Below are 21,326 nucleotides of genomic sequence, written 5' to 3' on the forward strand. Positions count from 1 at the left end.
TTATTATATTCTGTGTGAATGCCAGAACAGCTGGAAATTGCCAGCTACCCTGATTGTTTCAGTTCTTCCTTTTTCTCTCAATTTAAGTGACTTCAGTCACAGCTAGATGAAGGTAGACAGCAAAAGACAGAAATGCTTTAGTGGAAATACTCAAATGGGAATGTAACAGTTTTATTTAATCTTTTATGAAAGTTATGATCATACTAAGCAGGAAAGATTCAATATCCATGGTGGTTGATAGTACCCTGGGCTATTAAGCACTAGAATACAAATAGAAAATAAAAGCATATGCTAGAGAAACACAACAATGAAAGACAAACTCTGCTACTCTCTGATACTTTCTGCATAAGAAATGACTGATGGGGAGATAAAAGCTTTGCGTGATTGATATTTGTCAAAACAAAGACACAAGGACAGGTCCGCATTTCAGAGGCTGGTGTCTGTAAGGATTACGATCACTCCGCTGAAAAGATGCCTAATAATCACAACAGTTATGAAGATGAGCATGTGCTTACTTCCATTACGTCTTCATTCATTACATATAATTCATTGCTCAAAGATGGAAGAGATTGACATTTTTCTGGTTCAGCCTTTCTCCAGTTCCTTGTGGTCACAGGCTGCTGCCCTCCCCCTACATTTTTGTTGTGAAACTTTAAAGCACAGAAGTTCTAATGGGAAAGCAAGATGAAGTCCCCAGAGTTCCCACTTCTCCTGAGATATTCTTCTGCAATAAAGATTAAGGGAAGATGTAAATTGAAGCATCTCACACACACGTACAAACACATCAGTGCACGAATATCTTCTCATTAATTCTCCTTGCAAAGTTAAGAAGGAAAGAATTAAAGAAGCAGCCTCCAGGCAGCTCAGCAAAAGAGAATTAAAAGAAAACTGTATTCTGCAGTTAGGTATATGACAGCTTTGGATAATGTAATCAATAGCACAGAATCATTTATAGTATATGTATGATATGAACAGGTCCCTTCAAGCCCAAACTATCATAGGCTCATTACGAAAGGGCTTTCTGAAGTCCAATACTTTGTAATACCTGCTCCGACCTTGAGACCACTATTTTCTCTGCCTCTTCATCTCTCAAGTATGTCGTTTCCAAAACCAAGCCAGTATTACAATTATAATCTGTAACTATAAAGTTATTACTGTTGTTTTCGGCGTTGCAGCGATGTTTCTTTCAGTGCCGTTTCCAAATAGCTGTGATTTCAGGAGCAGTCTGACTGCACAGAAACCATGGGAATGCCAGGTGAAGTGAATCCTTTAATGACAGGCTGTTTGGGGTTATTTTCAGTAATTTGCTCCTCTAGTGTTAACCATGTTATCCAATCAAGTGAAGACAAAGCAAGAGTCAGGAACTGCTCTTGCAACTCACAGCTTACTGCTTCTGCTCGTCAAAAAAAATGGGGTTGGAAATCGGTGCGTTCTTCCAACATATTTAAGCAAAAACTGTCTTCAATTACGAACTCTATACAATTGTAAGAACATCACTTTCCATAAAGAGAAGCAGCAAATAATGTCTGATTTTCCACTGCACGTTGGCTGGGAGGAGGGGTTTGATTCTATATTGTTTATGTTCTGATGCAAGAAAATAACAAAAATATCCTTGTTTGAAAAGTCTCGTGTCCTTCATCAGGGCCCAATGACCAGTGAAAATTCCGAGCCTGAAGCAAAGTTTATACCCTTCACAAACATACTGAATTATTCCTGCCACTATTTATAGTTCAGTCTATAATTTGTTACATGAACTGAAGCCCTTTCTGTTCAGCTGATCTGCTTTACCTTCCACATGCCTGGTGAAGAGGATCATTCAGTTAAATCAATGAACAATGGACTGACGTCACTGGCAGCTGAAGAGGAAGACCACTGCTGCTCCGACAGTGCAGAGCTGTTGTGTTTCCTGAAGGGTGCTATTTGACATACTCACTGCAAACTAGGTTGTTATTTTACAGCTTTGTTTTTTGAGCATCCCTTTGATTTGTGAACATATCTTCAGATCAGTCAGTCACCTCAATAAAGAAACAAAACCAGACGTGCTATGAACAGAAAGAAAAGCTTTGGCAAAGAAGTTACCTTCTTATGCATTCACTTTGGATTTAAAAAGTGATACCCTGAAAGACAGCAATAACTGCTTTTGGTATGTTTAAGAAAAGCAAAGGAAGGCACCTAGTAGCCTCAAAAACAAAGGATTGCAGACATGAGTAGGGGACAAGTAAATTCCTTCCTGTTTCATTAGTACTATCTCCTATTTCTCTACTTATCATTCTAACAAATTCTAGCAAATATCCTTGTCTCAGTCTCTCCAAGTGAAGTCTTTCCATTTTGAAAAGAATAACTTAGTGAAACAACTGGGTGTAACGGAGCAAGCTAACTCTGTAGGACATTCATCCAAGCAGAGACCTGGGATGTGCAAAACTTATCCTCTGTCCTCAGCAAAACACAGGCAGATCAGCATTGCCAGAATCTCCTCTACAAAATGCAAGTTTAAACAGATCGAAGATGACCGAGACTACATGTACTGCAAAGAACTATGCACGATCCCACTTACCTTTTAAAGTGAGTAAAAACACTTGGTGCTTAATGGCATGCCTAACGTTGCTTGACTTCTGTTACCCCCAAACCGCTACTCATTGTCCAAGTAAGTTCAAAATAATTCTGTAAACAAAAATCTCCAAAGCAGAGCCAAGGGCCTTAACAGGTAATTCATTTACTTAAAAAGTCACCTATACCTTCACATAGAAAATCATTTCACTGCTTTTATCTGTTTATTTCTTTAAATCAAGAAATGTTGTAGCATTGTTGGGCATAGTTATGTAGCTGCAAGCATATGTCAAGGACTTATCCCTGAATGACTCTTCCATATTGATCTCAAGACAAAAGCCCATCTAGCCAGAAGGTATTCTATTAAGAAGCAGATCCCATCCATGCTATCAAAAAATGGCTTCTCTTAAAGACTGTGAAGGTAGTTGAGTGTTATATACTGAGGGAAAATAAAAATAAGGACTTATCCCATGGAGGACAACGCACAGAAAAGCTTCCTGTACTTTTAAGTTGAAAACTTACTCAATGAAATTCTCCTTTTAGCAAAGAAACCGTGCATTTTGTGATATTCTGAAGATATCTTTGCTGGCAAGCACGATAATTTAAACATCAAACTATATGCCCCATGTTATGACTAATCAGTTTCCTTGGAGAGTTATTCAAGGCAGTTTCCACGGAACAGTGACTGCAAGCCATCCTAGGCTGTTCATCACTAAACTTGGGTTGCAAAAACATGAAGAAAAACAGAAACCACTGAAGATCAGTTAATAAAAAAAATCCTCAGATATAAGTACCTCAAAAGAATAGCTTCACAGTTAAATATGTTGAACGTATTATGGCTTTTTGGAAGAAAAACACAGTTTTCTTTCCACGTGTAATTTTTCTGATCAAATATAAACCTAAGTTAAGGTTATACATTCATTCAAAAGTGGTAACTAACAAAAATGATGCTTAACTTTACCTTTTCAGTATTCTTGTATTTTTCCCAGCTTTTCAGCATCTTAAGCCATTTTGTGGTTCTTTCAATTTCAAGGTGTTTTTGCTGAAAATAAATTACAGTATGTTAATCTTCTCAAAATGAACACAGTTAAAATTATTGATTTAATGTATTTCTGAAAACACTGAGAAAAAAGTTAAGTGTAACATTCAGAAATTTCTTTTCTACATTTGCAAATACAAAAATCATTTTATTCTGTTTTTGCACCGAGTGATTTTTCAGGCAAACAATTTCTGTTGCAAACGTTTTAAGTTTGCTGACTCTGCAATGATGACCATCCTTAAGCAGACTAACCCAAGACACAATTAGCTACTGCTTTCCAGCAGCCATACAAACCATCCCTTCCTAAAAGGCACTAATTAAAAACGCACTACGTACCCTGAAAGAAACAAACTAGCATAGTTCCAGTGATGCAGGAAACCAGTATATGCTGACCTCAATAACAATTCATAAGCTTTAAATAAAGCACATGTGTGAGTATATGCAAGAAAAAGTAGAAGTAGAATAACATAACAGATGTGATTTTCACATGTCTATGTTCCATGTGGCTTTAAAAGCACAGGACAACGCTGTAACCTTAAGGATAGCTACACTTGCCATCAACTTCTTGAATATAGGAACCAAGCAAGCACTTGCAGTTAGCCATTTTAGTCCCTGAATTCCTGGCACTTTGGCTTTTCACAGTCACAAATGCACATTTAATTGGCTCTGACGATAAGAAGATTCACAAAGTGGCACTTTTACAGCCATGTTCTACATGTTGTAAAGTAGATTTTGTATCTCTGATTCTCCTAGAAAACTATTATCTCTGTAACAGGGAGGAGGGGTGTTTGGGTTTTGTGGTTTTATTTTCATAATGCTTTGCAGCTGAGGATCAACACTGAAAAAGCCAAAGCAGAAAGGTCATCTGTGTCTACAGCTTTCTCTTCAAACATGAACACAAGCAAATACTCAGGTTTTTACAAAGGCCCGTCCCTCTACCTCCAACTTCAAATTCAGGTCTTGATAAAGACAGGGAAGATCTTCTGTTTCCTACAGGTAGTGATTAGTGAATGTAAACTCTAATTTCAAAGCTCTGCATGATTCTGGAAACTTATCTGAACTTTCATTAACTGTATCTGAAGTGCCAGAGAAAATAAAAACGAAAATTATTATTACTTATTGTCTCAAGTGAATCATAATTCTGCTTCCAGCTATTACTCCTTGTCGGATTTTATTCATTCTTTCTTGACAAGATAAGCATAAGAATTCTTTAATTTGGGGGCCCAAAGCATTGCACTGACAGAAGTGCAGCTTGATGGCTGCTTAGATCCATTCCAACTGTGATTCAGTCCATAAGGTGTACAGGAAAGAAGGGGTTTGGTTTGGTTGTTGTTGCTGTTCCTTGTAAAGTTACTATGAAATCAACCCATCTGACAGAAGTGCTATTTGGAAGTAAGTGCTACTCCTATCTTAACCTTACTTATCTAACTGTTCATGTTGCAATCAATGGCCCATGTTCTTGTTCAGGTTCCACACCGTATCTGGTAATTCCTAAACTACCATTTAAACACATAGGTTTACGTGTGTGTGTGTGTGTGTATATATATATATGTATATATATATATATATATATATGTATATATATGTATATATATATATATACACACACACACACATGCATATATATTTATATATATATTTAGCTCTTAAAGTGGTTGATTTTTTTTTTAAGTAAGAAGGAAACAGCAGATAAATGACCGCTTCCCAATTTCCTAGGTTTCACATTATTGGCTCTGATTCCCCTCCACACATAGAACCTCCTTAAGAAACAAACGTTTTCAACATCTCAGAAGCAGATGTTCTCCAATAGTTTATTCTCCTGAAATAACACTGCTATTAAGTTAGAAAAGGGCTCTGCCCTCAACAGGTTTTTCAGATAATTGCTAAGAAAAATGAAACCCCATCTGCTCTAAAGTCTTTTTGTTTGTATGTTTGATCTACTTTCAAGATATCTGGTCTTTTGAGCCAGAAGCTCACTTCAATTGTATGTTTGTTCAAGCTTTTATGTCTTCTGTGTCAATTTATCCCAGTTCTCATGTGAACCTACTGCAGTCAAAACAGCAATTATTTCTGTGTTCAGTTGTTGAAAATGTTTCACTCTTTTTTTTTTCCAGTTGGAATTATGTTCACTTTCATGTCTAACAGGTGCAACACTGGAAACACGGACAGATCAGAGGCAGCTCATTGCAGAGTAGAGGGATGCTGCTGCTGCTCTTTTAGACAAATTCCACATGGTTGTCACAAAAATATATACCATTTATCAGTCTTCTGACTATTTTTTGTACTTTGAAGCATTTTTGCCACTGGGAGTAACAGAATCCTTAATTGTAAAAGAGAAGGTCTCTCACTCTGGTGTCAGTAAATAATTCAGTACAGAAAAGAAGCATGAAGCTCTGTTGGCAGGTATCCACCTTGCGTGCAGCACTCTACCTTCAGAGACAATAAAGTGTGCTACAGCCGAGGCTCACAGCAATGCCTCAGCAGAAGCTTCAGACAAAACCAGTCTGACAGAGACTCCAAATTTCCTGAGGTCTGTTTTCTGTCCACTTTTCTATTCTGGGTCATCTCTCCTCCTTTAGTTTCATCATAGCTGTACTGTGCAATATGAAGTTCATACTGTAAGGACAACTGCATCATGCATTTAAGTTATCAAATGTCCAGCAAGGTAAACAAACCATTGAAAATACTCTGTAGTCACAGCAAAAATGCCTATGCAAACTTTGCTTGAGCTTTGCACTAGAACAGGTATGAAAATAGACTCAATATTCACAAGGATATCCAATGCTTTGCATAAGCTGCAAACTTCAAAGGGTGACTTGAATTAAATTCACAGTAAAGTCAAAAGGAAAGTATATGTAATTCTGCCAAATATGTGACTTCAAAAGATCTTGCCTAGAAAGCTTCCAGTTCTAGCCTACATTGATGTGAAGCTTTCACTGTTCTGTGAATGGTATCCTGAAAACAGCAAAGACTTGATCACCACTGATGGAACTGATACACTAACACTGATAAACCTCAAACCAGCAGAGGTCAGGATATCACCAGGAGTATAACCAGGAGTATAACACAGGAATTTGTAGGATTATAAAAGTAAACTAGATCTGCAATTTAACACTGATTCAATAAATACAGTTTCTACACTGAGATTTTGTCTGAGACAGCATGAATAAAGTATGAGACAAAGAACTGAGACACCATTTTCATGCAATAATTTAAAGTTTACTACATAGTCACAGTGAAACTGTGCTCCAGAATACATATACCATAATAACTGCAAGTTGTCCAATGTTTATGCTCATAGACTTGCTACCCTGCTGTGTCCACCGGATGGAAATGAAATTATAAATAGGCTTGCTATGTTATTAAACATAATGGAACATGGCAAGAAAATGCAACTACTTCACGCTGCAAATGCAGAAATATATATGAACTGATGCAAAACAGAAACTCCGAAGTTCACTTCTTTGACGAGAAAGACTTCTTGCTAGCCCTGTACTGACTCCTTAGTTTCTGTGGAGAAGGAAATCGTATTTAGAAACACTGCTCTTAATATTCAGAATTGAGTCTCCTTCAGATAAGATACCCTGTCTCCCTTCCATGCACTCTACTGATTTGTGCAGCTAAAAGAGATAACTTTAAGTTCACAATTTTAAATATTTCAAGAGTTTTCTGATGATACAGAAGATCAGTATGGAACCGATAGTCTTGGAGACAAAAAGGGCCCGACAGAAAAGGTCAAAGGTATTGAAAGAAACTCATCTTGGCCAATACAAGCAGAAATGCAGTTGCAGTGGGTTTAGTAAAAGCTTTCCACATTATTAAAACATCAGCTCCTAAACTTGCCCTCCAGCATCCTCCAATAGCAGGAGGCTTTTTGAATGAGTGCCTGTACTGGCTGTTGGCATGTCTTACAGTTGTAGAACACACCTGGCTTGTCAACTCAGCATTACAACGGAGCTCATCATACTGCAGTGAGCAACAGCCAGCTTATCTGTCACCATTTACCACAGGAGAAAAGCATGCTCCGCTTGTCAGGGGAAGGCAGCAGATGCCTCAGCACCAGGTGCTGCCTCACCTGGACACTGTATCCACCCAGTGCTGCTGGTGACAGCTTGTGATACAAACAGGTCATCTCAACCCAGACACGGGCCTGCCAGCTCCGTCTCTTCCAGGACAGACCTGGGTGTGATCTGTTAAACAGCTCTATTTGCTTCCCAGGGTCACAAGATGGGTGAAGAAAGCCTATACCTTACTGCAGTGAGTAATTAATTACACTACTGCATGGAATCCCGAGGGATCTGTGTGTTCATTAACATGGCCTCAATGACCACATTCCTTTTGGGACTTGGAACACACATCTTTGGGAACACAAATCACTAAAGCGTTTCATCTCTTGATTTCACAATAATTTAGTTTAAAAAGTCATAAATCTTTAAAAGTAAAAAAAAAAAACAAACCTGGAAGACACTGAACTTACTTTTTCTATTGCTGCATCATGGACAGGAAGCTCCTCTGGACTGAAAACAAAGAAAAAAAATCATATTACTGCAGGCTTATCTTGGCACAAAATCATTTTTCTATAGGTTCTTACAAGTAATCATTTCCAGTAGCAATACGCTGTAGGGAGTAAAACAGGAACTTCCAACGTCAGATCGCTATCACAATGGTATACAGAAGCCTTTGGGATTTCATTTTTTAGACACAATAAAACTCACGTTGTAAGTAAGAAAATGTAATTACTTTAATATTAAACCTTCTAAATCAGAACAGACTGAATAAAAAGAAGCATGGCCAGCAGAGCAAGGGAAGTGATCCTGCCCCTCTGCTCTGCACTAGTGAGGCTTCACCTGGAGTCCTCAGTGCAGGAGAGACATGGAACTGTTGGAGGCACACAGAGGAGGGCCACAAAAATGACCTAAGGGATGGAACAGCTCTCCTATAAGGACAGGCTGAGAGAGCTGGGGCTGTTCAATCTGGAGAAGAGAAGGCTCTGGGTACACCTGAGAGTGGCCTTTCAGTATCCAAAGGGGGGCTGAAAGAAGGGGACAGACTCTTAGCAGTGACTGCTCTGACGGGACAGTGGAAATGGTTTCAAAGTGAAAGAGCGATCGAGATTTAGATTGGATGTAAGGAAGAAGTCTTCTACATTGAGAGTGATGAGACACTGGTACAAGTTGCCCACGGATGTGGCGGATGCTTCATCCTTGGGAAAACTCAGGTCCAGGCTGGATGGGGCACTGAGCATCTGATCTAACTGCAAGTGTCCCTGCTCAGCACAGGGAGGTTGGATCAGATGGCCTTTAATAGTCCATTCCACCTCAAACAACACTATGATTCTATGAATAGCTTCAAGAGAAAATGACTTTACTAAAACAAACAATCTTTCTTCCTGTTAAAGCACCCCGTACTGTACAACTGACACGAAACAAACTTTCTTTAAATGCACACAGCAGTTTTAATGCTTCTTTAAATGAAGATTTTTCACGCTACTGCACACCCTATGTTTTTACTTTAGGATTCTTCACTCTGGAAATGGCTGGATTTCTAACTCCACTCCATGTTTATTTGGTCATACAACTGAAATACCCCTGAGAAAAGTTCTCCTTCCTTACTACAGTACCATGTAAAAAGTGGAGAGACATTGTTTGATCTGCGAGTCTTACCTTCTAGGTTTCAAAAAATATAGATATCTCAGTGATTAACAGACAGGAAGCAGTAAAATAAAACCACCGACTTTTATTAGTAGGTAGCTAATATTTTAAAACAGTTTTTCCACTTCTAAGCCCAACTAAAAAGTCAGGTTATGAAGTGAACCCTTGAAAAGCAGCCTTTAAACAGATACATTTTCAGATTGATTTTAATTCCATTCTGAGGGCTCTAACTTGCGTTTTTTCTTATCAAAGAAAACTTATGTTTTTCGTATCAAAAGTAACTGGGCCACTTTGATGCCAAATGAGACTTCCTTCCTTTGTATGCGTCACTTGCAGCTTCTGAAAACACAGCAGCTCATCTAAGTAGCAAGGTTCCCTTTTTCTGTTCTACAGATCAGATAAATAAATAACACCACAAAATCCTTCTTAAAAGGGACTTAGTGTTGTGTGAAATTCTTCACAGACAGAAGAAAAAATGAACAGTTCCTATTAAGTCTTAATATTTTTAAAGAATTCCTACTCACATCGCCATAGCTCTTTATGATGAGGACACCAAGACCCTCCAGTTTAGACCAGTATCAAATCTGCACAGGTGTGCAAGAAAATAAATCCTTACCAGGAAAGACTACAGTAGTGGAAACAGAAACATGAAATCTACCTTCTCTCCTCTGTCACTGCAGTTTGCACAAGATACAAAATGCTTATATTTCATCTCATTTATTTTGTTTAAAGACTTCAAAGATGCCATTTGAAAAGCAGAAGTTTTGTCTGAATCATTAAATTACATTGGAATTACTTCGTCTAATGGAAAATCCTGCTCCAATCAACACCCTTTTGGAGACATCCCCTCACCGCCCCCAAGTCTAAGCTTGAAGCACACACTTTAAGAACTAATTTAATAGCCAGGAGAGCCCATCTTTGGAGCAGTACTGCTAAAAGCATAATCAGTTCATTCAGAAGCACTTTCCAAGTATCTGAAAGTTTTCTTTACGAATAACATCATAACCTAATAAAATCCCATGAAAGTTTCAGTGTCTGACACACTAGGCGAAGCCTTTATTCATTACTATCCAAATTTATAAGCGATGGATATTATTGGCTATGCTGCCAAATGATTAAAGTAACAAACTGAATGTAAGCCCTGCATTTACCAAAGACCTTCTAAAAATTCCTTGAAAAATAATAATAATAATTAGCAAAAAGGAAGAAAAATAAAATCCATTTGCAAATCTGCTTCAGCTTTTTATTGGTTTGTTTTTAACTACAAAGATTACTAAGCCTTTCAAATGTTAAATGTTTGGTTCTTTAGCAATCCCTTCTTCTCTCCCCACAGCAAATTTCTGAGCAGTCTCCTCAGCTGCATGCACTTGCACTTGGATTCGGTCCCTTGAGGTCCCTTCAAACTGAGCTACTCTATTCTGCTCCATCTCCCACAGAAGTGTCAGCCTCACTGTCACAGCATGGGGAGCACACAGTTACTGCATTCTTTGTGGCCCTGCAAGAGATCTCACAAGCACTTGGCTCCACACACAAGAGACTTTTTCTTTCCCAGTGCTGTCAGCAGCACGTAAGACAGCGAGGCTGATGGCTCTGTAGCTCCACAAGCTCCCACAAGGCACAGCTGAACTGGTACCACTTGACAGATTATCTTCACATCTTCTAATCTGGCATGGAAACCCATCACGTGAAAGCTTAGTCAAATTTCATTTTCCTCACAAAGGAGTGGACAAGACACAATTTATTAAGGACACGTTCTCTGCCAATTTTGTGAGTAACCACTGATGTACAAACAAAATGCATCACTGGATGCACTGAGTAATGAAGGAAGAAGGCTCCTTTGTGCTGGGAAGCAGATACCTAACTGGCTTGCTCAATTATCCCAGCAGCATATTGATGATAGCCTTGCTTGTTATTTCTATAGCTACAGAATTGTGTAATAATCATAAAATCATTAAAGTTGGAAAAAGACCACTAAGATCATATAGTCCAACCATCAACCCATCCCCAGCACAGAACCATGTCCCTCAAGGCCACATCTACCCCCTTCCTGAACACCTCCAGAGACAGTGACAATTTCATCTCAGAAAGAATGGTGTGGCATTGGCACGGGATGCCCAGGGATGTGTTGGAGTCCCTGAAGGCATTCAAGAACCATGTAGATGTGGCACCAATGTGCAAGGTTAGTGGGCATGGTGGGGATGGGTTGATGGTTGGACAGGATGATCTTAGTGAACTTTTCCAAATTTAATGATCATATAATTCTATGATTAGTGAAGTACAGAAGTGAAAACAATAAATTTACTCTGTGATACTTTTGAATAGCAAGGAGAAAGGTAAGAAATCAGTTGTTAAGAAAGGCCTGAGTATAAATGGAAGAATTTTGCTGTATAATTCATAACTCAAATTGTTGGTTTACAAATTGCCACAACATTTCAGAACTCAAATGTATTAGGAAAAAGTAAATCTGCCCAAGCATGAACAGTTATTAGAATGTTATAATTAGTCAAGAGTGAGTTGTAGGAGCATTTAGTATTAGACAAAAATTAGACTCTTCGTGCTGGGAAATGGATTCTGACTAGCTGTTCTCTTAGGTCTGCCTCTCCTTCAGCTTCCAATACAGTGCACATAAAACTGCCAAAGCAATAAATGAGATTTTGAATACAGAAAACAGTGCATTGCAATAGAATGCAACCTCATTCTGCATTTATATGTATCATTTCCACATTACTGCCTTGTGTCATATATTATATCTATTGTATCTACATCAAAATATAGGTTACCTGTGTTTCACAGTCTTATATTAGGGAACATACGTAAGTCGGTGAGAATCAACAGATACATAACATTGTTACTTAGACTGATTATTTGCCTGTCTGCATGAAATTACTGCCACAAAATGGGCTACAAAGCAAACTGTTTTCTGAAGTCAGCTTAAGAAAAAAATCAACCATTATAAGTCCACATCAAACAATATTTCAATTTTACACCTTTCTTTAGATGCAGGATTTAATCATTCTACTCCTTAAAGCACAAAACTAAAGCACAATTCAGACAGCGCTGAATTCAGATCTTTTGGTCCTAACAAGTAAATTTTCAGATAAATTCTGATTTCAAACAACTGATTTAATCTTCCAACCCTGAGATGGAAATGAGAGGTAACAGTATAATCTTCAAACCAACAACATGCAGAAAAATCTTCTGAGAATATTAAAGAAAAAGCAAGCCGTGTTTTAAACTAAATAATGAATTTTCCATAGATGAAACTCTGTGGATCCCTTCCTTTTTCCTTCCATTAGATATTTTATTTATATTACTTCCAGTTTTGACTGTGTGTCTACCAAAATAATTGGAGCTCTGCTACTTTTATCATCCACCGAATTTCAGGAAATAACCTTTGCATAGTATGGGGGTGGTGACTACAGCAGATTAAAAACCAGATTTCAGAAGTTATGTTAAAATTCATAAGCAAGCCAAGGCAATTAATGAATATACAGAGTAAGCCAGTGTGATATTCTACAATATAATTATCAAGAAATATGCTGCAAGAAATAATTCCGTGCTGGCAAAAGGTTGGCTCAGATGTGATTTCGTGACCAGATTCTTGATACAATTGTTAGCTGTGGATCCTGTTGATGCTGCTGCCAATACACACAGCGCAATGCCATGAATATGTAGCCCCTATCCACAAGTCTGCAGTACCGCAGACTCCCAGAGATAAAAGATCAGATATATCAAATTCAATGAAATCTTAAAGTGGTGACTTTAAAAGCAGCTTTCTGCTTGGGATGAATTCACTACAAAGTTTTTGTTGCCAATATAAAAGAAAAAAATTGATCAACTTATAACAAAAAAAGGTACCTGCAATCCCACTGCCATACGCAGAATACATCCCTGTACCATCAGCAAAAGTTCTACATGTAAGCTTAAAGTTTTCCTGGTTTGGGATCAGAAGACCTTTGATGAAATCCATAATCCACATAATTGAGTATAGCAGTATCTGTAGTGATCTCTGATGTCATCTTAATTAAACACACACAAACACTGAGGTCAGAAAAGTCTTCTCAATCACATTCCAAGGATCCTTTAAGAATAGACTGAAAGCTAAAGCCACTTTACAACACTAAAGAAGTTTAAAGACTGATGAAAAAAAAAGAATTTCTCTGCCTTGCTTCTGAACTGCACTCAATACACAAACACATAAACTCATTTTCCCTTTAAGCATATACATGCAGATTGCTTCTAAGTACTGCTTAAAGGGCAGTTATTGTATAGCTCACTTAAATTACGTATTAATAATTGCACAGGGTTTACATTTTAGCAGCCTCATCTGAGCTAAAATTCACATGCGAAGCAAAGTACATTCCTATAAATTAAATACGATGGTAGTCTTCCGGCAGTTGTTGAAGTTTATTGCTTTATGTACCTGCACTTGCTTCTCCTGTATGATAATCTTCTGCAGTTTAAAATTCCATGTTGGTGGCTTTGCCACTTGGGTCAAGATTAGCAGCACCTCTGCACTTTATAAAGCCCAACAACCTGTCACCCAGACCTCCCTGCAGCATTCTTAATAATCACTGTCAGTGAAGCACGCTCAGGCTATTCCCTGCTTCCTTTAATAAATGCTAAATATAGGGGGAGATAAGTATGGTGATAATGACTGTGGCTAAACACTTATGTTTTAGAGCTTAAGCAATAGCTTAAAACCAATGCATACAACTTTATAATGTATTATATAAATTAAATCCCATATTACCATATTCAAAGAGGTGTGTTGTTGTTTTTTTTCAATTCTGCTATCTTACTCCCCTTCTCATAAAAACAAGTAGCTAATGAATTCCCAATATACAGTGGGTGATCTTTTACTGGAATCAGAAAACAGAAGCTGTTAACAAAACCACACTGTTTGTACATAGATGGCAGATTAATCCTTCAGCTTTCTTTCGTGTTTGCAATTATATCTGCCAGGTTGCATTCACTTCACTCCCTTCTGCATCTGCAGAGAATTGTGGAAGTGACAGCCTGCACTAACTCAATTCAAGGCAAGGATTTAAACTTCTAATTTCAACTCCAAGTCTTAAGAATAAACAGAAATAATGAGCACGTTTGTGATACAGTTTGAGGGGGGGAAAAAATCCACACTGCTCAAAAAGCTGAAAAGTAAATAAACATTCCTTATTTCCTTGCAAATAACCTACATGCAAAGCAGCAAACCACACAGCAGATTGCCATCTTGATAACAGAAAGAAAAAAATACGCAACTTTTCAAACTTTCTTGAAAAAGCAAAAACAACAACAAAACACATTCACTAAGATGAACCTTTTGTAAAGGGACAGAAAATAACAGTCCAAAAGCATACGAGAACTTAGCGGTAACTTCTAAACACAAACATATTAAAATGCTATTGCAATCACAAAGAATGAGGGCATAGGCAAAGTTGTCCATTTTCCAGTGGAAGCTCAAATTAGACTCCAAAAATATGACTGAGAAAGATGCACAGAAATTCTCCTTTTGGGTCAAGAAATGCCAATCCAATAGTTAAGAGCTTCAGTGCTGTTCCAGTTACAGGTAGTTGACTGCTTCTCTGTGAGGCTCACAAATGATCACCTGGGAGAGAAAGTCCACTTTCCCCACACCCCTCCTAGGTCAGTTCTATACATTTTTATGGAACAACTTTTGAATAAATGATAAAATCATAGAATGGCCTGGGTTGAAAAGGACCACAACGATCATCCAGTTTCAACCCCCCTGCTATGTGCAGGGGTACCAACCACCAGACCAGGCTGCCCAGAGCCACATCCAGCCTGGCCTTCAATGCCTCCAGGGATGGGGCATCCACAACCTCCTTGGGCAACCTGTTCCAGTGCATCACCACCCTCTGTGGGAAAAACTTCTTCCTACTATCTAAACTAAACCTCCCCTGTCTCAGTTTAAAACCATTCCCCCTTGTCCTATCACTATCCACTCTCGTAACAGCCATGGACCCTCCTATTTATAAGCTCCCTTCAAGTACTGGAAGGCTCCACTCCCTGGAGCCTTCTCTTCTCCAAACTAACCAAGCTCAGTTTCCTCAACCTTTCTTCATAGGAAGAAATTTTCATCAGACAAAAAAAGATTCAGCCTTTAAAAAAAAAAAGCATGAGAAAAAGTGACCAGCAAAAGCATTGAAGAGTTCTTCATAGAAACCACAACTCATCTTAAAGCAATGCTTTTGACCATGATATTGCAAAACATGGCACTGACTGAAGACGACCATTTCTGCGCAATGCCATACACACACTGAACTTTCAGAAATGATTCCAAATGCATCAATAGCATAAAAAAAAGGTCACGATGCAACTGTGAATGGACACTGGAGATCAAGTCCATCATCTCTCTTACAGAGCTGTAAGCTCAGCGTGCTGCTCTGCTGCCAGTTCTGTTTAAGTAACATTGACTTAGTCAGGTCTCTGACACAGCCCCATCGCTCTGCAGCTGTATAGCATGTAAAGATCCACTTCAACTTATCAGGTGTTCCACAACTGATGAATGGTACCAAGTATCCAAAATCTGTAAAATTTCCTCATTAATGTTAACTACTATATATAATAGATAACTATTAATATGTTAACAATTATATATAATAGCTATTATATATCTATTTGAAAATGCTGTCGCGTTTTCAAGCCAGTCATCATACAGAAACACCACTGATGTATTATTTTAGAAGGAGCTCCCTGTGAAAGAAAGCAAGGGAAAAAATGTATTGGTTTTGCCTAATGCTAGGAATATTAACCTAAAAAAAGCATTCTGAATCTCAGTTACCAAACCCAATAAAACTCCATTTCTTTCCTTAAATAAATAAAAAGTCCTCACTGTACATCAGAGCAAAAGGGGAAGAAGATGATTTAAACAGCAAGTCCTCAACATCTTGATTAGCAATGAATATTCCAGAGCAAAACCAGTCCAGGGAAATGGAGCACATATTAGAGCAGAATCCATTGTACTCAATGCAAGACTATAACAGAGTTTTCATGTAGTCTATAAAGATTTACTATGGAGAAATGTTACGGACAAAATGAGGTATATTCTTCTGTTCAACAGAAATCAGCAGAAATGTAACTTTAACATTTGAGACTTGAATGTTTTTATTTTAGCTTTTTCATAGCAATTTGTCTTTGGCAATGGAGAGGCTGAATCCATCACAGCTCCTTCCCAGCAGAGGGAGGGGTGCAGCCACTGCCCTGACAAAGGTGAGTCTGAGCCCAGCTCAGTTACTGAGAAGGAAGGAGGGGAGAACAACAGCAAGTCCCTGATGAGTGACCACGGCATGTAAAACAAAAGAACATTTACGTTTATAATTGAAATGCTAAGAATAAATATTTCATTGCTTTCCTAGTGCACCACTGCATTAATTGATGAGTTTGGCAGTACTAACTGTGCCTAGAGATTTAAGGATACCGGCTGCGTGTCACTAGGAACAGTGCTTTTCTAACCTTCCTAACAACCTCAGTACAATCTGGTTAAGCTTTATGCTAACTAAAATTAAAATGATATAAAAAAATCTCTTCTTCTTGACTACTTATTTCATTATTGCCAATTACAGGCACCATGCTTCTCTGATTTCTATTTCCCAGAACGTTCTGGCATCTCAGTAACTCTATTTTTGCTGCTGAGAATATCTGGTGACCTGGCCTTAAACCCCTTATCTGAAGACACTTCACCTGTGTACCTACTCAATCAGCAGGGTCTGCTGCATAACTGAGAGTTGTTCTGGAACATGAAGTTCTACAAACACACCGTAACAGCTATTAAGGAATGCATGGAGAATATTTTAGAGACACAGTATTATTTTCCAGTGAAGCTCTGTATAAATGGCCAAGGAATTGAAAGACATATTAACTTGTTGCTCATTCTATTACTCCCTCTTGAAAAGTTAGGGAGAAAAACAACAGTAACAGCAACAACAACAAAATATCAATTGCTTCATTTGGAGACATTTAATGGAGTTGCTCAGAGTTCTTCATTCAGCTCTTCATTTCTTTGCTCCACCACCTCCATTTTGCAGCACGCCATAGAAATGCACTGCAGAGCTAATAAAAACGCGGTGCAATTGAAGAACAGAGTCTGATGGAAAAGAGCAGGTAAGCTACATAATCTTAGTGAAAGAAAGAATGAATTCCGCTATTTGAGATTATTGTGCTGCCAGACGCACATTTCCAGCATTAGCACACTCTTTGGAAAGTCAGCTCAAAGCTTTACTGGACCCACGGGACAAAGAATAAAAGTATGAGTCAGATTTTCAGCTGCTGTAAATTGGTACAATTCCATGAAAGCCACTGTGGAGCTACTGCAAAAGTAGCACAAGAACCTGTCTCAAACTATTAAGAGGGCTTTATGATCAAAGGGGGAAGAAAAAGAAGTGTATTTTTTCTACCATTAAGGCTTTTATTGTACTCGTTATCCTTTGCTAGGAAAAAATGTACTAAGCAGAATAAACCTCAAATCTACCCTACATCACTATAAGGATCCCTGCAGCATTGATCAGGCCACACAGACATCCTCAACTTCTATTTAGTGAAGAGTCAGGAAGATAAAAACCTGCCTAACCTAAATCAATCACGTTACAGAAACAATGAATATTAACAGGTTTTATGGTCTAAGACAGTTATCAATGCAAATTAATCTGCGAATATCTTACAATAACTTGTATTGTGTGGGTTAAAGGAAGAGCCTTTAAAATAATTCACTTTCTTTTGTGTTGTGACAGCTTATGCTTTTCAAAGCTCATTATCAGAAGAGTAACAGGACCAATGAACGACAAAAAGAAAAAGATTCCTGAAAATCTATAGTGATAAAACTGTTTTTACTCCTGTTATTTCCAATCTGTGCCTTAGATCTAACCTACTATGATGCTTTCCACAGTGCTAGTTGACATATTACTCATCATCTTTGTTCACCAACTTAGTTTAGTAAAAAGCAGCCTTGAGTTGTATATGCACTGAATGCCACACAGTAATGACAGTTTTCTTGCCAAGAATGAAAGAAGTGTAGAGTCTTTAAGAGCTTCCTGATAAAAGACAATGGTAATAGATAGAGACAGATACATAAAAGAATCAAAAGAATATACACACAAGCCCTGCTAATACATACAAGACTGAATAATATAAATTGTAACTGCTTGCTAAAAACACGTTGTTTTTTTTTTATTATACCTTTTACTTCATTGTGGTCTGACAAAGGACTGAACTCAACTGTTCCAACAGGTACCAAAATGAACAACCTGAGCTGATGTCACCGAATAACATTCCTTCTAAAATTGAAGGTAGCAGAACTAAGGGGCCCAGAACCTGGAAGCACACAGACGTGTTTGTGTAAAGACATAAACAAAAGATGATGCTTTCTGTTCTTCTGGATTTTCTCAAAGAGGGAACTTTAATCTTTCATGTCACCCGAGGAAGACATGAGGCTGCTGCACTCACCCTACTCTGACTTTTGACCTGGTGCTGAAAGGCTCAAAACATGACCAGCTACTGCAGGAACCACGGGGCTGAGCTTTGGAGTTGCGATATGTTGCTTTCAGCTTCTCTCCTATTTTGAGAGCAAGCACAAAGTTCAGACATTTTGCAAACCCCGGTTAGTCAATGCTCACAAGACCATTAACCTTAACATAATACAAGAAATAAAATAAAAGGAATTAAGTTATTTCATCATTTTACCTAGTTTGAGAGTTTTGCAAAAAGTAAATAGGAAAATACATTCACAAAAATAGATGTTTACTTATTTATTTATAATGTTCTTATGAGTGACAGAGGATTCACCATTGCCCCATGAACACCACAGTAGTTCTCCTTCTTAATTTAAGCATCCCAAAGCAGTAAGAAATGACCTGAAGAATTCAAGGAGGAGGGAGGGGGAAATCCTAGATCCCAAAGCATTACTGGAATGTCTGCTATTCACCTCTAAACATGAAGAATTTCTTTTCAGTTCTTTATTGAAGTGATTCCCCTCACAATGACTGCAAAAAGCAAATGGAAGAAGTACGTGTAAGGTGATGTTTCTGTGACAGAAGAGATCACAGTGAAAAGACTAAGATTATTTTAATGTCTAGCCAGATTATAAGATAATAGAGAAAGGGATTACTTTTTCTGCTGGGTGCAGGGTATTTGGAGATTGGCTTCCTGGGGCTGAGGTCTTGTTTATGTTTTCTGTTCAATCTTTTTTTCTTTTAATTGCTAAGCTCTGGTCCCTTAACTTCATACTCAGAATATACAATTATTTTTTTCCTACTAAATCTAGAGATAAATAATCACATTCTGGCACACAGTTGATCCAAAATCCACAACATATCCATGACAAACATATATATATATATGTATGTATGTATGTGTATATATATATGTATAACAACCTTCTATGAATACCAGATTCACCTGATCTTTTCCATTTCCAAAAACAGCTGAATACCTGTGAAGACACCTGTGACATTTTCTCCCTTTTCTAAACTACTTTCTTGAAAAAGACACAGATTAGAGTCTAAGGTTTATCTGAGCATTGAGGTGGTCTCTTGAGACAGTATGCTAGATTTGTATTCCAACCCCAAGTACAGAACAAAATATCAGTCAGATACAATCTCAAGCACAAGTTTTATAGCCAAGAGTATCCAGTTTTATCAAAAGACTGGCAGACTGCACATAGAAACACTGGTGCTAGACTTCTCGGAGGAAAAAAGTTCTTCTTATGAATGACTGGTATTTTTCACGATAGTCCTCCTGTTCAGCATTCTGGCACAGTTAACATGAAATCAGGAGTCTAGGAGAATTTACAGAATGGGGACTGTGGCTGTAGTTTTTGGAGTAGTCCTTCTAGGGTTACAAACAGCCAGATCACACCTAGAAGAAATGTACTGGTCTGTTCTCTCAAGACTAAGATAAGCTCCCTGACACAAGTTTCCATAGACAAACATGATGTACCTGAACAATGAAGCTTCAGTTGGCACCAATCCATGTACACCAGATGACACTGAGAAAGACCATAAGCACTTGATTGAAAACAGTCTCTATTCATTTCTATGATGAACAATGCTTCTGCAATTAAGACTGAATTTAAAAGTATAACAAAGAACCAATGCTAGTTCACATTTCTTGTGCTATTCAAACTTAGATGAATGTAACAGGACTGGAAGTGCTGCACTGTAGTGCACGAAGAGCTACTGACCAGGTTGAAATGGCACACATGAAGTATAGTCGCAGCTATGACAAGGGACATAACCTCAACTCCCTCACAGACAATAGAAGTCATTGGGGAATTCTGAAACAGCCTTTTTCCCTTGGAAGACAGGCACTATCTTTTCAAATACATCCTCAACCATACAGAGCTAAGCAAACGTGCTGTCAGGGTATACAACAGACAACCTAGTTCATAGCATTCAGGCACCAGCACACCTAGAAAACATCAGCCCGTTTGGTCAGTGCCTCAGTTGCCATCCTCACAAGTGACTTTCCAAAGCTAGACTGTACTCAGAACATGGCACATCTCTGTATGCCCGTCCATCGCTCTGCTTTGTACAGTCTGGTGTTAAGCATCTCAAGAGAGATTCCTTCAGCTCCTTAGAGTGTTATGTCACAGCTTAGCATGCTTGCTGGAAATCTCTCTCTTCACATCCAACTTCCCGTTATTAATTTCAAACAATCCATACTTACAATAATGTATCTGTACTTTTCACTGTACTTTGTTTCTTGTTCCCTGAATTCACAAGGCATTAACTCCATTTTGTTCTCTTTGTTTTTAACAGTTGTTTTCATAGCCTATTCACACCAATTTCCTTTTACTATTCAAGGCCAAATACAACTTCCACACTCATTTGTGGAAGAAAATAAATTTAAAAATGGCACTTCAGAGAACAATTTAAACTGCATTCCTAAGGCATATTTATAAACATTTTACAGCAGATTGCTAAGTGAAGACTGCAAACGTTAATGCCACAATGGCCATCAGAAGTGACCAAAACTGCCCAACATAGATTTCATCTGTGAGTCCTACTTTGAGGCACAAATGAAGACACCAGAACAACCAATGATTCCTAAAACAAGACCAAAACTGTTTTTTAGAA

The 21,326-nt window shown here is 38.1% G+C and overlaps 1 protein-coding gene across 4 annotated transcripts in view; it reads right to left on the minus strand.

Annotated features, from left to right (window-relative positions):
* The window catches only part of USP6NL (USP6 N-terminal like), a 103,989-nt gene that overhangs the window by 27,583 nt on the left and 55,080 nt on the right, over positions 1-21,326 (minus strand). For all 4 annotated transcript variants that reach the window (XM_072349760.1, XM_072349770.1, XM_072349746.1 and 1 more), the window contains 2 exons: positions 8,064-8,103; positions 3,509-3,589 (listed from right to left, as the gene is read on the minus strand). In XM_072349760.1, the coding sequence (XP_072205861.1) occupies positions 3,509-3,589; positions 8,064-8,103 (121 nt within the window). The remainder of the gene's footprint in view (positions 1-3,508; positions 3,590-8,063; positions 8,104-21,326) is intronic.

This window comes from Excalfactoria chinensis, chromosome 1 (genome assembly GCF_039878825.1).
Source record: "Excalfactoria chinensis isolate bCotChi1 chromosome 1, bCotChi1.hap2, whole genome shotgun sequence".
Classification (NCBI taxonomy): domain Eukaryota; kingdom Metazoa; phylum Chordata; class Aves; order Galliformes; family Phasianidae; genus Excalfactoria; species Excalfactoria chinensis.